We start from the raw sequence: 17,434 nt of genomic DNA, 5'->3' as shown, positions 1-17,434 counted from the left end.
CACAGGTGACTTATGTTGCACACCCTGTTTCTAACTTTGATGTTGCATGACAGTCTCTTGCGATATGTTATCTGTGGCACTATCCACACCTCATATTTGAAATTGATTTTCCTATGCAAAGCAAAGTGAGAGCTTTAATTTTCTGATTTCTGAGTGATGTTTTTCATCTTGTAGAACTTCTTGTAAAAACTTAATTCTGGAATGTTGACTTTAATATATAATGAATTCAAAGTAAACCAGTATATATTGGGTGGCGGAGGCTCTGTAGTGTTTATCAAAGTACATATAATGTGTAATTTTGCCTTTGAGCACTATAGAGCATCATTTTATCAAACAATATCAAATGTTTTAAAAGGGAGCTTGAACAGATTTTTATATGGAGTGAGGGCCCCCTCTTGTGGTTTGAATTGACCACAGCAACTCTGTGCAGATGAGGTGATTTATTATTACATTAAACTGTTGATGAAGATTCTCTGATCTGTATGAATCCTTTTGCAGTGCTGATAGCTGTGATACTTGGCATAGATATAGGTCTATAATGTAACTGCAAGAACAAATCATTAATTATTAAAATCACACATATATTTTAGTTCATCAAACAATTTATTTACAAAAAACAATCTATAAAACACACCCCAAATTCTGCAGCATTAAGATAGCAATCTGAGATGAGCACAGCAACAGTGGGAGCTGTTTAGCATGGGAGAAGAACAGATTTAGAACATGTTACATCAGTTTTACCCAGAATCAAAACTGAAAGCGGTATCACTAGAAGTCGGTGCAGTCATGTGCAGTTTCTCTATTGATTTGCTGTTGAGAATAATCCCAGATGCTGTAAAAGAGATCAGACATTTATCTATAAAACAAGCTTTTAAACTCAACTTTCTGTAAGTCAAAATACAAATTGATTTTCTCACATCTCCACATAAATCAAAGCTGTGTCTCATCAGAATGTGTTTTGACTAAGTTAACTTTCACAGAAAAACTAGACTACAGTGTTTGAATGAACAGTTTAGTAGAAACTGTTAAAGGTGAGATTTCCGTGTGGAGTGATGCCCCCCTCTACTGGTTTTTACTGTGAACAATGTGTGCAGGTAGGCTGCATTTTATTCCAGGCATGTATTCAAGTTTAGAGGGTGTTTACATATATAGATACTACTGCTGAGATGTTGATTTCAGCCAAATTACATAGATATAAGTCATTTGTTGTAAAACACTAATTGATATAAAGATCAACTGCTCCCCCAGCTGGACTAATAAAGCTCCTCCTAAGCGTATACTAAGAGTTTTCCTAAGTACGAGTTAAACTGCATTTTTTGCAAGATGTTCAAGGCCCTTCAAGACCTGAAAACTTACACGCTTTGGTATCCCAGCTAACATGTCAGAGTGTCAGGATGTTACGTACCTATTTTTATAGGTAAGAAAGAGAAATATCAATACTCAACTCAAAAAAGTGTTTCAGCAGATTCTAATTTGCAGTGATCCACAGCTCCTTATACAGTGACATGGCTGGTTTTGTCTAGCAGTCAGATAATGTTTCCAGTAACAGAAAGGTTGCAGGTTTCTAGTGCCAATTTTCAAATGTATTGTCCTCCTAAGGCTCAGTTTTTCCTAAGTTTGGATTTTATGGCTCCAGAGACTGACAAAGATGGCAGATAGCCATAAACCCCAAATTTAAAGTGTCCCTTAGAATGCATCAGCGATTGAATGTTGGAGTATTTGTGCCCTGTCACTTCCCAGCCCTCTGGTTCTCATCTCTCATGGCGTCACCTCCAGGAAACATCTCTGGGTTCTCTGCCAGCGTGGCTCGCACTTTCTTCTTCTCTTTAAACCTCCCTGAGTGGGACACCTTGACGTGGCGCCCCTTGCTTGCTGTCGTTTTATCTACGATCCTTTCCAATCGTGCGTCCAGCTGGGGATCATGCACTGTGTCCTCCGGGTGGGCAGCAGCTCCGGTGGCTGTGCTGGACCCGTTCTGGCCAGTGGCAGCGTTGGATACAGATTCTGCTGGGATTTCATACAAAACCTTGGGCTGGGATTTTTTTCTCCTCAGGAAAGTTAGCTTCCACCAACCTGGAGATGGCTCTGCCATAATGGATGAAAGATGGGATGGATGGAGGGCTGAGGAGAGGAAAAAGAGATAAAAAGAAGGTTAAGAGAAAAAAGAAAAAGCTGAGTAAAATGGAAAAATAGAGGACTGTTACATTATTGAGATTAACCAAGAATGGGGTAATCTGCAACACAGAGACTGCATGTATGCTTGTGCACCTGTCCCTGCCTTTATGAGTGTCTATCTGTTTGTTATTATGTGTGTATGTGTGTGTGTGTGTTTGTGTGAGCACCTGTCCATCCACCCATGACACTGTTAATATTTCAGTGTAATTCAATAGTCTCCATATGCTGTGGATGCACACATGCTCAGGTTACCATGTGTGTGTGTGTGTGTGTGTCAGTGAGTCATATCAAAGTGTGTGTGTGCATGCTAGAAAGACAAACTTATCAGAGGTCTGGCCAATGAATATGTGATAGTGTATGTGTGGTGTGTGTGTGTGTGTGTGGGGGGGGGGGGGGGAAGGATCACATTTTACTGGCTGTTAATTCAGCTTCTCATGGAATTCCCATCTGAGACATGATGAGCCAGTAAAAGAGACATTTCATCATTTATGTAACTTTCTTATTCAGAGGGCTGACAATGGCAGTACAGTGTGACCAAACCTACAGTATGTGAACACCGGAGTATCACACTCATATAATCTGCTGCTATAACAGCCTCCACTCTTCTGGTTTCAGGCTTTCCAGCAGATTTCTGAACCTGGCTGCAGGGATTTGCTCCCAGTAATGTCCAACCCTGATACTGGGTGATAAAATCCTGGCTCACATTCTGTGTTCCAGTTCACCCCAAAAATGTTGGATGGGATTGAAAACAAACTGGGGGAAATAATTTCTTTATGGACCTGGCTTTGTGCATGGTTATGTTGAGACAGGAAAGGGACAAACTGTTGACACAAAGTTGGAAGAATGCTTTTGTCATACCATAGCATATAGTACGCTGTAGCAAAAAGGTCTGCCATATGGTTCTGGCATATTTAATTGATCACCCCTCCTCTTCCTCCAAAAATACACCAGCAACCAGTTACAATAGCCAATGTATTTTTAAAGATGAGAAGAACGTGGATACAAGTGGAATAAAATACCACATGTGCTGTACAATAGCAAGATGTAGCCATTTTAAATCTTTTAACAAAAATACATTATGAGTGACTTTTCCTGCTCATGTTGACTTCAGACAGGCAACTGTGACAAGGATGAGAATGTGCACACTAATTGTTGTGGAGAGAACGCACAAAGATGGTGTGCAGTTTGGCTTGGGGACCATGCTGAATTTAGGATTTTGCCCAGAAAGAAATAGTCCCAGTAAGTAACCCCCTGTAAAACCACAACTTGTTGTTTTTAGACTTTAGTTTTGGTACAGAGTAAGCAAATGAGATATAACACATAGGTGCTGGTGGGTTTTTGTAACTTTGGACATAGTCATGCTAGCTGCATTCCCTGCTTCAAGTCTTTATTCTAAACTAAGATAATCCCTGCTTGAAGTAGCATCATATTTTGTGTCTTCTCATCTACAGTACCAGTCAAAAGTTTGGACACACCTTCCCATTTACTTGAATGAGACTGGTACTGTAAATCTTGGCAAGAACACAAATAAGTCGAACATAAACCACAAAAAAGCGCAGACCAAGAGTACACAAAAGTATGTGCACAGAGATGTCCACATATTTTTGGCTATATAGTGTTAAAGGATGGGTTCACAATTTTTCAAGTCTGTCTTAAAACAATAGTTGGGCACCCATACGTACATTAGAACAGGTTTTCCTTTCTGTTCATACTGGACATTAAGAGATCCCTTCATAATGCTCTTCTAATGTAAGTGATGGAGTACTAAATCCACAGCCCTCATACTGTGTGTGCAAAAATGTATTTGTATGTTTATGTGCTAATATAATACTATGAGGCTTCAAGAGTATATCTTCCAAAGTTAGTCCTTGTAGTACAATATTTTCAATCAAAATTCCCACTTTGGAATGTGGATTTTGTCCCTATCACTTACATTGGAGGCATGTTAGGTAAGGATCTCACCTGACCTTTTAAGACAGGGGTGAACCTACCCTTTAAATGTATGTTTCTTAATAGGCCATTAAGATTATAAGTACCCAACAATACAATAGTCAAAGGTGAAATCACCCCAGTATGGGGTGAAAATAGCATTTAATGTAAATATAGTAGACAAAGGGAAAGAAATGATCCACCAACACTTAAGATGTGACCTCTTATAAAAAGCGATTTAGTTAACTGATCCTTTATTATGAAAGTTCAGCCTCAGCTGGTATACAAACAGTTTGGCTTCTTTTTCTGACTCCAGGGCAAGTTTTTTACAGCAGCTGAGCAAACAGAAACTAAACCGCATTGTTTTATTGTTTCTTTTCTTCTCTCTGTATTTCATGAAGACATGATACACTCAGCTAACTGATTGTTGTTTGGCTCTCTTTGTCTCCTTTTGAGGTAGATTCTATAACACTTTGAAGTGACGGCGAGTATCGACTTCCTTGCCGCCCCAGAAAAGATACAGAATTGGCAACTGAAAAGAACGTTTTGAGAAATGTTAGTGTTCAGATAGGTGGATGTTGGGAGGTCTAACACTAACACTAACAGATCTGATATGGTGAATTGCTCCCTGCATACTTGCTGGTAACTGATTTCTTTTTAGCCACGGTGGGGATCAAGGATTGGCAGTGTCAGTCAGGTCCAGAATAAAATATCTCAACAGTTACTCATTTTCCTGAAAAACTTTCTTCTAGAACCATGATGAGGTTGACATTTGTGTTTATATTTAAAAGACAGTATAATTACAGATAAAGATGGAATTGTGTTTTGTGCTTATTACCAAATGTTAGCATGCAAACATGCTAAACTAAGATAATGACTATGGTTAACATTTTACATCAGCATGTTGTCATTGTGAGTACATTAGCAACCAGCATGGCTGTAGACTCTATTAACTAGTCATGTTAATATGTTGCTAACTTCGGTCTACCCTAACATTACATTGCAACATTACTATTTCCTTTGTCAGTGGCTGTAGCGTCCTCTTCATGGTGCAAACATAAAACATTTTGTACATCCAATATTTCCCCCAGTAGAGCGCTACTCAAGCCTGACTACTAAAAGAAAAAAAGGCTTTTTTGAACTGGATGCATTTTGAATCACTATTGTGTTAAAGCTGTTGCATGAAGGTGAAAGACATTCATTAAACTGAAATATCATTGAAGTTCAGTCATTGTTGTTCATGTTAAGACAATTCCAACCATGGTATTCAAATTCAAATTCCTGTTTTTTTATAATTTAAAATAAAGAATGACTGTCTAGCAATGATTCAATGTTCTAATAATACAGTATACTGTGTACAGTAGAGAGACTGAGACAGTTGCGATTTAAAACCAAAAAAACTATACATTTCAATTTCAAAACACACTCTGCAGTCACTGCAAGCACAGTTGTCTGGGTGTATTCACTGTGTTACCAACCACGATATTTACTGTGTGTGTGAGAGAGATAGAGATAGAGATCAAACATGGGAGGGAGTGTTCAAAGGTTGTTATGCCTGGCAGGTAGGAGAGAACTAGAGGTGTTCCAAAGTCTTCATTCATCGACTGAATTAAAATGAAACAGGGCACTCAGAAGTTACACATTCAGTGTGTTGCACAACAGCACTTACATGAGAATGGACATAGTGAGGATTAAACACTGCAGTCCTTCTAAACAGCTGACACTTTGTCATCCAAGAAGAACAGATGTTTTATATTTGCAGCCAACAGTTTGGATTCTTCACCAACTCGAAGGTGAATGTGTGCTTGCTTTTATTCAGTGATGAACCAGTGTCAAATTTGCATCTCCCTCCAAACAAAGGTCAGATTTCACAGTTAGATCGCAGAGAGCACCTTCTGAACTGTGGGATGAAGTGTATTGTTTAAAGCCACTCCAGTGAGACTCTAACCTGAAAGCCTGCTGCCATAAAACGTGTATATCCTGCTATAAAATAGCTTTTATATCCATTGTTCAGACTGATTAAATAAAATGGAATTGCTTTTAGAAAAATTAGGTCATGTTAAGTAACAAGACTAAATGCCTGGTACATAGTGACGTCTTGCAGGGCTAGTTGGTGAACTGCATGCTGTAGCTAGTGAACTAACTGCTAACACGCTAGCCAGCTGGGGAATGCTATCACTAGTCAGTCACAATAGGTTCTTTCTATTTTCTCTGTGCTGGGCTGTTTACTCCCCTTCAGCATTTTTTGACAGGATTGCACACCATTTTATTCAATAAACAGATTTATTAAAGAAGGCGTTAGCCTGTTCACTTACTGGTCAGTAAGTTCACACAGTTATGTAAAAGATTTATTTGTAACGTCGACCGAACTGTCTGCAAACCATTTCTATTGAGGAGAAGGCTCTCTCTTCCCTCAAAGGTCAGCAGTGTCAAGGCAGTTTGCTATTGGTCAACAGCACAAATTCTTGAGTCAAAGTTCACCAGATGAACTTAATGTGAAAAATGTCAGTGAATCTACTTTGCCATCTTGAGCAAATTCAGACTTGAAGCTTAAAACACTGATTAGGTGAAACCCAAATTTAAATCAATACAACTGGTGTAGACAGGTGTACAAATTTAAGCATACATGTTCCTTCAGATACGTGTGCAATGACTGAAAAACATGGCTGAAACGTATTCTGATAGCCTGTTAGTGCCTTACAAGTATGGCTAAAAATGTGAAGTTTGTCCTGAGGGAAAGAGCCAAATTTCATACCAATCTGCCCATGAAGTTTTGATATTTAAAACAGGACATATGTCCTGATGGTGGCACTAGAGGTTAGGATACCACCAAACATCCTCTGGAGACTATGACTATCCCAACTTTATTGAACATTGATATCTTGTGAATACTGCGATACTGGGTTGGAATGTACACAGCAAGTTTTATTTCAATTAAACCAATAGTTGAGACATTTTGCCCTCGATGAAACTGACAGACAGAGAGGACTGTTCAACCAACAACCCAGTTGTCCTGTCACAAATGGACCGAAAACCATGAAATCAATGAAAAATACAATGTAATAAAGTGTGGAGTTAATGCCATATATGGCCATAAATTCCATATATGAGATAGACTTGGAAGGCTTTGTTTTACAATTGAAGGCAGTTAGGAAAAATTTTTTGAAAATTCATAAAAAGGCCAATAAAAAGGAAGCAGTAGCAAATATTGACACTAGTGAGCCAGGAGAAGAATAAAATCCAGACCAACATGGACTACTACATTGACAAAACAATAAAATATGTCAACCGGAATAAGACTTAGATTCAATAGCAATGGGATTGCAGTATAAAAAAATCTGATCACCAGAGTTCTTGTCATCTTTAGTCTTTCACTGACAATCAACTGAAGCTGGATCAGTTAGAAAAAAATCATTCAGTTATATAATATATCAATATATTCAAATCAGGGATTATAAAATGAATCATGGTAACTGCATGGCCACACACATTTGCCTTAAATGTATTCAGAAATGTATGGAACTCCAGATTCTATGTTTTTGAAAATCTGAGGCTAGATTCATGAAAAGAACAAACATGCACCAAAAATTGCATTGATGTGGCCAAAAACAGCCCACAGTTGATTTTCCTCTTGGTGGGTAGTGTGAGGATCAGTACAAATTACTTACAGTTGTTCCCCAGTGCTTCCTTAAATATGACTAAGTAAATATTTTTGATAATAATTCAATAATTTAAAGGTTTTGAAGGTTGACATGTATGTGGTTCATATTGATATGTAATGCTATTGTAGACTCACCTGTTTGAAACGGATGTGGAGCCAGCTGTTGTCTCCTTCCAGCTGTGGTGAGTCCTGCAGGTTTTTAGGATCAAATTCCAGCTTCTTGTTGAACTCCCGAATTTAGCCTTTAGTAACAAAAATTATTTGTGAAATTGCATACTGTACATGGGGCCAGTTAATAATAAGCTGTCTCAGTGAAGTGGTAGGAAAACTGAAACTGAAGTCTCACCTGACAGTTTGTACATGCTGTTTCTTCACAGAGAAGAGCCCATAATCCATTTTCTTCATTTACAACTACACTAAAACTAGAAGGGGACGTGCAGTTACGTCTGGCACTTTCAGAGCACTGCGAAGAAAACACGTTTAAAGGAGAATCAAGCCTGAAAATGGTAGATCGCTTGGTCTAATCCTCCCTGTTGTAGGGTTTAGATGCCTCTCCTGAAGGTGGCAATAGCAAGTCACAGAAAACACTAAAAATGAGAGCTAAGATGAGTTGCTGTTAGTCCACAATGCAGTTATCATGCCTCTGGTTTGTAATTTACCCTGGTACATTCTTACATCTCCATATTTCCTCCTTTCCTGTCCACGTTCACTCTTCTGTCAGTCTCTTCCTTGGTGCTGAGTTACAGGTGCTGTCGTTGGCCCCTCCCACTGACACACACACACACACACACACACACACACACACACACACACACACACACACACACACACACACACACACACACACACACACACACTAACCTTACTATACTAGTGAGGACCTTGGCTGAAGTCACAATATTGACTACAAGTCACTTCCTAAACTTAAACTGACCCTCACCTTCACCCCTGACCTAAACCCAGACTTAATTCTAGTCTTGGCAAACTGTTCAGTGCAGCTTCATGCAAATTGTATCAGGTTGCATATAAAACTCTGTGTGTCATCAAACCCACTCTGGACAAATAATGATCCAAACCTGTTAATAGTTTTAATTCAGTGAGTTAACACACACTTTGAAAACTTGATTACAATCAAAACGAGGTACTTTTGATCATTTGAACAGCCATGTAAACACATTAACCAGGTTATCTTACTTATTAAGGTTAATAATGTTTAAGTCAGAGCAAGCATAACTAAAGCATAACAGAGCAGATTATATCAATCTTTCAAGGCACTCTTACACTCAATGTACAGTATGCACCTAAGTTTTATTTCTTACTGTGTTTTGATTCTATCATGCAAAGCAGCATATTTACAGTAGAGAGACTTAATTTCCTGAAGGAAGTTCTTTTTGCAGTTCATCACTGAACTTGGTAAAGTGTTAAATGTGGTTAGTAGAGGTGTCACTAGGTGGTTGTTGGGGGCTGGTGTTTGGGGTGTTACTATCAGAAGTAGTGCAACATTTTTATAGAGCCAAACTTTGTGGGTTGGGGTGGATGGATGAGTGGGTGAACAAAGTGTGCAACATTGACTCAGGGGCCCAAAGCTTGTTTCTTTTTCTCACCTACAGTCAAGAAAGGTGTCTCAACCATCACCACAGCACTTTCAGAAACCATGAACTTCCCCATAACCCTAGCCATGTTGTTTTTGTGCTTAAACCTAACCAAACCTTAACCATAGTGGTGCCAGATCAGGGAATTGTCATATGACAATTTTGCAATGGTAATTTGAACCAGTTTGTAAAGGTACTGACCTGCCAAAATGGGCGCAAGATCAGAAAATGTTAATGAGAGCAATAAGAAACAATGCTCATTAGATGTTAAGTTTGGAGGACTTTTATGTGGCTAATGGTGGTAGAGAAACAGGAGTCAGTTTTGGGATGATAAAAAAAACAGCTTTAATTTTTCCACACTGCTCTGTAAAAACAAACATTAACGAAGCTACGACATTACCAAGTAATACAGTAGTAATACAGTTTTTGATTTTTAATAAATTTGCAAAAACTTCTAAAAACATTTTCACTTTGTCATTAAAAATTATTGAGTTTGTGATTGATGGGCAAAAATGGCAATTTTATCCATTTAAAATGAAATCTGCAACACAAAGTGTGAAAAAAGTGAATGGGGTCTGAATACTTTCTGAATCCACTGTATATATGCTGTATCGACTTTTCTAGCTTGTAGGTTTTTCCAAATGTAGAGCAGTTAGTGTGCATGCACATCTAGTGATTGACCAGTACTCCTGTGGGGCTGAAAATAAGTTACTATCACAATAACTTACTGTAAACCCAGTCCTCCTCTTAATTCTTAAACTTGAAGCTTAGCTAAACCTTCACCCTTTACTGCTATTAATTTATCTCATGAGCTTATAAAACGAGAAAAATTTCAGGTATTTGTTTTCATTGGAGAAAACATGGGTTCCACGTGGGATTTTTCAGCTGTAAACGAATCACTATCCTCTCTACAGTATGTATTCATATCTGCTGTGCCTGTTTCAGGAAGTAGGACAGCTGTTAATAAGTAACCAAGTTATAATCTTCAGCATGGTTACAGACGCTAGCAACACACACACACACACTCACACACATTACCCACCTGCATACAGACTATGGCTTCATATCTTCAAATCTGGGATGTGTTTGCTCTCTCCTGCTTTTATCTTTTTATTTCTGCCCTTGTTCATACACAACACACAATCCACAGAAAGTGCCTGTGTGGTCATTTGTATTTATCTTCATGTCATACAGGTAAACGCTGAACCGAATAAAACAATCTTAAAACCATGCTTTTGAATTTTGTTTTATTTCTTGTTTTCTTCAAGAAACTGTATTACAGGTTTTAAAATCAAAAACCTTTTCAATTCGATTCCCAGTATACCATCATTCTGCACAGGTTCCATAGTGTAGCGGTTATCATGTCTGCTTTACACGCAGAAGGTCCTGGGTTCAAACCCCAGTAGAACCATCACTTTAGGGCAGATCTGGAACAAATATGTAATAGGTCTGAACAAAACTGAACTCTGTGCTCTTACATCAGTGAGAGTTAATCATGAAATGTGGAGGGCAGCCAGGCTGCAACTTTATAATAAGAGATGATTTGCGAATTAGTGTATCTTCAACCAGAGAGTAGGAACTAATACAAGAAATCACCTGATGTCAGAAAGCTGCTGACTCTTGGCCCTGCATGTCCTGTCACTGCTCTAAAGGCTCATTTCTTTGGAGTTCTTGTGAGGTTGTGTAGAAGCCTGCTGTTTAATTGCCATGGCAAAATTTGAAGTTTGATATCAACTATTTATGTTGATGTTTGGATTGCAGCCCTGTCTGTGGTGAGGGAAGTACTCAGACCTTTTACCTAAACCTCCACTTTTGGGCAGCCAAAACAAGTTGTGAACACAACACTGACATATCATCACCTTTAAGTTGTCTTGTTTTCTTAGCAAACAGTTACTCATTTCCACATCCAGCAGTTACGGAGCAACATTATCATTCATTTGAAATCGTGTTTCTGTCCACCTGGTGAATGTAAGTCCAATATTCACTCTCTTTTAGATCTGTTTTTGCTCTCTACCAACTCCTGGGGGAAATATCTAGCTCTTTTGCTGCTAAATGCTCCACTATGTTCACCAGCTAGTCTACAGCTAACTGTGTCTGTTTGCTGTTTCTTGCTGAGCAGGTAGCGTACATTGGGTTTTTAGCTTTTTCTCTGAAAACAGCTGCTGCTGCTGAAAACCACACTGTGAGAGCGCTGAGAGTGAACCAAAACAGTAAAGTTGCAGCCAGACAGCTAAACAATGAGCTGAAACTTGCTATAAAGCTCTGTAAAGCTGAAGGGAGCTGCAGAGTTGCTAATAATTCTCTGTAGGTTCATCACTACAAGGGATACCTCTGATATTACACATTGTCATTTGATACATTAAACTATGCAACTGTGGACAAAATACAAGTAAAAGTCCTGCATTCAAAATGTTACATTAGTATAAATATTATGAGGAAAATGTTGCTCAAATATCAAAAATAAACTCATTATGCGGCAGGATGGCTCCTGTCAGTATTAATGGCAGTATATATATGGATTATTATTATTACTGATGCATTAATATGTGAGCAGCTCCAAAGATCCCAGGTAAACTGTGGTAATATGCACCACTAAAGCACAATCTGGATTGTGCTTTAGTGGTTGTGTATGCAGATGACACCATTGTGTACACACATGCAAAAACATCTGAGTTAGCTGCTGCACACATTGGCTTGATCAATCATGTCTGAGTATAAATATAAACAAGACAAAGGGTATGTTTTTCTCTAAGACTATGGTACAACCTCCTAATGCTGATATTTTCATCAAAGGTGAAAAAACTGACATAGTTATTGATTTTAAGTATCTTGGTGTGACACTGGATCCAAATTTGAACTTTAAGAAACAGGTTTAAAAAAACGGTTAAAACCATAAAGTACAACTTAGCAAATTTTAGACATATTAGAAACTGTCTCTCTTTGGACGCAGCCAAGATATTTATGCATGCTATGATTCTTTCCCATATGTCTTATTGCATCACATGTTGGGGGGTGGAGAAACAGCCATAAGACCTCTTGAGTCCTTATATAAACAAACTCTTAAAACTCTGGACAAAAAGTCAATGTATTTCCATCACTGTAGGGTACTGGAGAAATACAATTTACTGAGCTTTGAGAATTTTAGATTATTCTCAAATTTGTGCCTTGTTTATAAAATTTTAAACAGTTTGGCCCATCCTCCACTATGTGACTTTGTGTACACTCGCTCAGTAAGTTCTATTAGATCCTCCAGAATATCATCTATACAAGATTGTACCATACCATTTCGTTGCACTGCATTTGGGCAGTCAGCTTTCTCTGTGAAAGCCACAACTCAGTGGAATGCCCTACCCAATGCTATTAAGAACTGTAGTTCAATCAATACATTCAAGGCCAAATGAAAAAATCTACTAAAGACTAATCAGCTGTGTGACCATTGAGTCTAAACTCCATCTATGGTCTTGATTTAAATTTGACAACTTCTAATTGTCATTGTGGGTGTGATGTGCTGTGTGCTGTGTGTAGTTTTGTATTTTGTATGGTGTGTTCTGTGTGTGTGTGTGTGTGTTTTGTTTTTTGTTTTTTTTTTATTTGTACTGTTTCTTGTTGTGCTGTTGTATGTTTTTTGTTGGGGACTACAGATGCAAACTAGCTTCAAGCTAACTCTGGTGCAGTGCATCTTCAATGTTTCAAACTGCACACTGTCAATAAATAAATCAATCAACTAATGATAGGGCTTTAAAGTGGCTCCAGCATGAAGAGGGGCTCTGTGTCAAAAATGTTTCAATACTTTCTATATTTTAGTAATTAATATGCTTACATGATGCATATTCCTACACAGGACACAAGTTTGCAATTTCACAAAAGGTGGGTTTCTATTCACCACCAAATTGACAAAGACCAAAGCAAAAGTTAATTATAACTAAACTGAGGCCCTAAAATAGGTCAACAAAACAGAACTGAACTCGAAATACAGTAAATGGAACTGCAACAGAACAGAAGAGGACTGCCATCACATGCAACAGCTGTGAGGAGCACTGTGAAACTTGAAATAAGTAATACCAGATTAATGAATATGTAATTTTGACAATTTAAATGAAAAATATGTCTCTTTAGAGTCCTGCAACTTTATGATAGTGCAATACTAAATCAACAGAGTACCTTTTTGAAGCTCAGCTACTCCTTTAAAACTCATATTCAGTCTCAGCTGGAGGCTTTTACCTGCAACAAAAAGCTGATGAACATGCTGATAGAAAAATGTGTCAGTTTCTGTCAGTGGTGACTCATGCAAATCAGGAACAATAGCACTGCTGTGATCCTAATCCACATGTTCTCATCTCTTTATCCAGACCTCTCCGGCGGCCATTAAACTGTTTTTCATGAGAGAGAGAATAGGCTGCTCTGTGCTCTTTTGTGTTTGATTTCCTGTATTAAAATAAGGCAGACAGCAGTGGCACAGCAAAGGATTCACAGATATCCCCACAAAGGAGCACGCAATCACAGATAAGGTTTCACTCATACTGATCACAGCTGATATTATTAAGAACAGGGAATCTCAGATATGTTGAAATAATTACACCTACCATCATATAACCACACAGTTTATCAGTAGGAGAAGAAGAAAAAGAAGGAGGATGAAACTGTTTTTGGAACTGGTCCTTTGAAAAAACATAAAAGTATCACAGTATTAATACCTTCAGAATTGTTTTGCCCACATAGACCACACTATGTAGAACAACACCTTCTGGCATATGAAAGTATATCACCTGAGGCTACTGCTGTATCAGTGACAGTTAGGTGACCTTCATCTCTGCTGCAAACTACACACCACTATAGTCAAATCTCTATTCAAATCATGCCAACTTCCTCTGCAAATGCTGAGAGAAACTGATTGAATACGGCAGATTTAATAGTCTGATGATGAGAAGAAAGAAAGAAAAAAGAAAGAAAGAAAGAAAGAAAAGAAAAGAAAAAAGGAAGAAATAATCAAATCAAATATCTTCAGTGTCACAGTTTAGCTGTCATGGTACAGCTGATGCTGAGTTGTTTCATGCACATTTTGGTCAAGCATCACCATCTTGTGGTGCTTTTGGTGAAATGCATGCAAGTAAAAAAAATATATATTATGGGTACAGTTGTTAGAGACAATTCCAGTGGATTACAACTGAACCTCTGCCCAGCCAAATGGGTGGTGATGTCATTTTTTTGAAATACGAGAGAAGAATTTTGATTTTTTTCAAAAGCTTATTTCCAGGAGGCATGGATGAGGACTTATAACTTATAAGTTCTTAACCGTAGCCTATGTGCTTTTATCATGTTTCTCTCTTTTTATCTTAGCAGCTTTTATATGCTTTCAGTAAATATGTACAGCACTTTATGTAGTGTTTTCATAGTATGTCTCAGCTTGAAACCACATATTTCATCATGTGTGAATGCCCCCATTTGCTGATACATGTTTATGTATTGTCTGTATTTGAACCTTGTAAGTCAGATCACGTGAATTTGACTAAGTGCATATTTGATTTGAGACACAACCGTGACTGAGGTTGAAGTACAAATTTTCAGCTTTTACAGTACTTGTTGAGGTTTTCATCTACATTGTATGAACAGTAAAGAACTCCCAGCCTCCTGTCTGTCTCTCCCTCTTGTATTACCCCTCCACTCTCTCCTCTCATCCACCCCTCCCCTTGTTTCTGAAGGGGCTGAGGGGAGGGGTCCAGTGATGAAGGCTATCCATCAACATACACACATGCAGACACACACTAAGAGATTCACATGTGTAATGTGCAGTATGTGGAGACAGCATGACACACATATCTTCCTCTGACTTCATACTGTCTCAATATTTATGCATTAACAGTATACAGCCCACACTGTTGCTGTTGAGCCACATTTATTGCATAGTTGTTTAAGAAAATTAGCAAAAAACATTACAAAAAATGTATTCAATCCAATCCTGACATTTTCACGATAAAAGAAGAATATAGTGGCAAATTTAGGCCTTGCTCTTTCTCACATGTAATGATCAGAATATGATCTTGGGTCAAATCAAACTAAACTGCAAGAAGCAAACAACCTTCTTCTAGACAACATACAGCACATATAACCCAGTCAAAACCTCTACATTACTCCTCTATACCTGCAGAAGCTTGGTTTCCCAAACTGTAATGACATATAAGTGAAAAAATTAATTAGACTCAGATAAATTGTATCTTTTAATGAACAAAAATTAGTCTGTGGTGCCTATATCAAGTTGTTATGTATCAAAGTGTACCAATAAAAATTGCAGCAAAAGTGTCAAGGTTATTGACATTCTCTCCATATACTCAGTATACAATTTACAGTATACAACAAAACTGAGTTCCTTTAGTGTACACAGTAAGAACAGATACATACAAAGACAATAAAGCACAGATAGTATTGAGTAAGGTACAATAAATGAAAAATGCTGTCACACATGTAAGGATGTTCCTTGCTTCATTAGAAAACAATACAATGCTCTAATTGATAAAAAAAATATGTATAATAATACAATAATAATATCTAAAACCTAAAGTCACTAAAGTCTTTGAACAAAGTGCTTGTCTGATCCTCATGTCTAATTTTTGTACTTCTGTAACAGACAATAATTTGACAGGTTCAACCACATTATGCAGTGATGTGTGGAGGAGTGAAAGAGTACTTTTCATGTGAACAACATTTCATATGAAGTGCAGTACAGTATAATGTTCTGTTTCTGTATATCCACTTCTTGTAAATGAGTACCTTCTTTTTATAAGACATATTCTTCATATTACAAGGGCACTCTGGGGATTTTGCTCCCTCATCGCTGTGTGCATTGTGCTCTATTCTACTGCTTAATGTCAATCACCATATGAAGTGGCCTCCATGATTTACACCTTCACAAAATATAAGTGAATAGAAAAAGACAAATGTGAATTTGTGACTCCAGATGTGCGACTGTTTGCTAACACATTCACCATATTAACTTAGAGGATAAGTTCACAGTTTTTCTAGTGTGTCTTATAACAAGAGTCAGGTGTCCATATGAACAATGACAGAGTTTTCCTCTCTCTCTATTTCCTCCTGTTCATACTGGCTATTAAAAGATCTCCTTCAAATGTGCTTTCAATGTGAGTGATGGAGACCAAAATCCACAGTGTGTTCACACAGTCATTTAGTGCGAAAATTCATTTAATAGTTGATGTGAAGCTTATATGAGGCTTCAGCAGTCTGAGTTAGTCATATGAAGTGGATGTCTGCCACATTTACAGTCTTTTTAGCATCAAATTCCCTCTTTGTGTTTCCCTGTTGAGCTGTGGTGGAAGTATAGTAAGAAAAAGAGGGACTTTGGCACTAAAAAGACAATATCTACTTGATTTTACTCATTTGGACGCTGAAGCTCCATTTTAGCTTCAGATGTACTTTTAAATATATTTTTGCACAGGAGGAAGACTGTGGATTTTGTCCCCATCACGTGCATTGTAAGTGCATTATAAAGGGATCTTCTACTGGCCAATATGAACAGGAGGAATGATTACAGCAAGAAAAACATGTTTTCAATGTTCATTTGAGCACCTGACTGCTGTTTTAAGACAGACTTGTTCACAAGTTATTTCCACTGCCCCCAAGTGGTCAACAAAAAAAGGTAAAAAGCCCTATTATACTGCGATGTTTAAATTTTTCACTCTGCAGCTCAATGGGCCCCAGCCCATGATGTCACAGTACCACTTTGGAGATAATCTGGCATCAAACACAAGTTTTAATTTAAGAACACGTCCTTCACCTTTTCCTTTTCCTCTCTACTCCTTTTTCTCTTATGTATCTTTCTCCATATTAGCTCTCTCTCTCTCTTTCTCTATCTTCATCACATATCCCTCCTTCCCTCCCTCTATCATATTTCTCCATTAGGCAGGATTTTTAACCACCTCTTGTATCTCCTATTAAAGAAAGTTCTGCATCGTTTACCACGACTGGCTATCAGTCACTGTCACAGAGCTACAGCCCTCACACACACACACACACACACACAGACACACACACACAGACACACACACAAACTGGCCCATATAGATAT

The 17,434-nt window shown here is 38.0% G+C and overlaps 1 protein-coding gene and 1 non-coding gene across 2 annotated transcripts; one reads left to right on the top strand and one right to left on the bottom strand.

Annotated features, from left to right (window-relative positions):
* Positions 1–955: 955 nt before the first annotated feature.
* prr15la (proline rich 15 like a) lies at positions 956–8,495 on the bottom strand. The gene is made up of 3 exons (XM_044330506.1): positions 8,112–8,495; positions 7,901–8,007; positions 956–2,121 (listed from the first exon to the last, which is right to left on the bottom strand). Exon 3 carries the CDS (start codon positions 2,090–2,092, stop codon positions 1,730–1,732), a length of 363 nt encoding a protein of 120 aa, XP_044186441.1. The 5' UTR covers positions 2,093–2,121; positions 7,901–8,007; positions 8,112–8,495; the 3' UTR covers positions 956–1,729.
* A 2,200-nt stretch (positions 8,496–10,695) lies between these two features.
* On the top strand, positions 10,696–10,768 carry trnav-uac. The gene has a single exon. It is a non-coding gene; the product is annotated as a tRNA-Val (tRNA).
* Positions 10,769–17,434: the final 6,666 nt, after the last annotated feature.

This window comes from Thunnus albacares, chromosome 17 (assembly GCF_914725855.1).
Source record: "Thunnus albacares chromosome 17, fThuAlb1.1, whole genome shotgun sequence".
Lineage (NCBI taxonomy): Eukaryota > Metazoa > Chordata > Actinopteri > Scombriformes > Scombridae > Thunnus > Thunnus albacares.
This window is presented reverse-complemented; position numbering and strand designations above follow the sequence as displayed.

What these genes read in the sequence shown, in the direction of transcription:
- prr15la (XM_044330506.1), bottom strand. Translation starts at nt 2,092, where the DNA reads ATGGCAGAGCCATCTCCAGGTTGGTGGAAGCTAACTTTCCTGAGGAGA.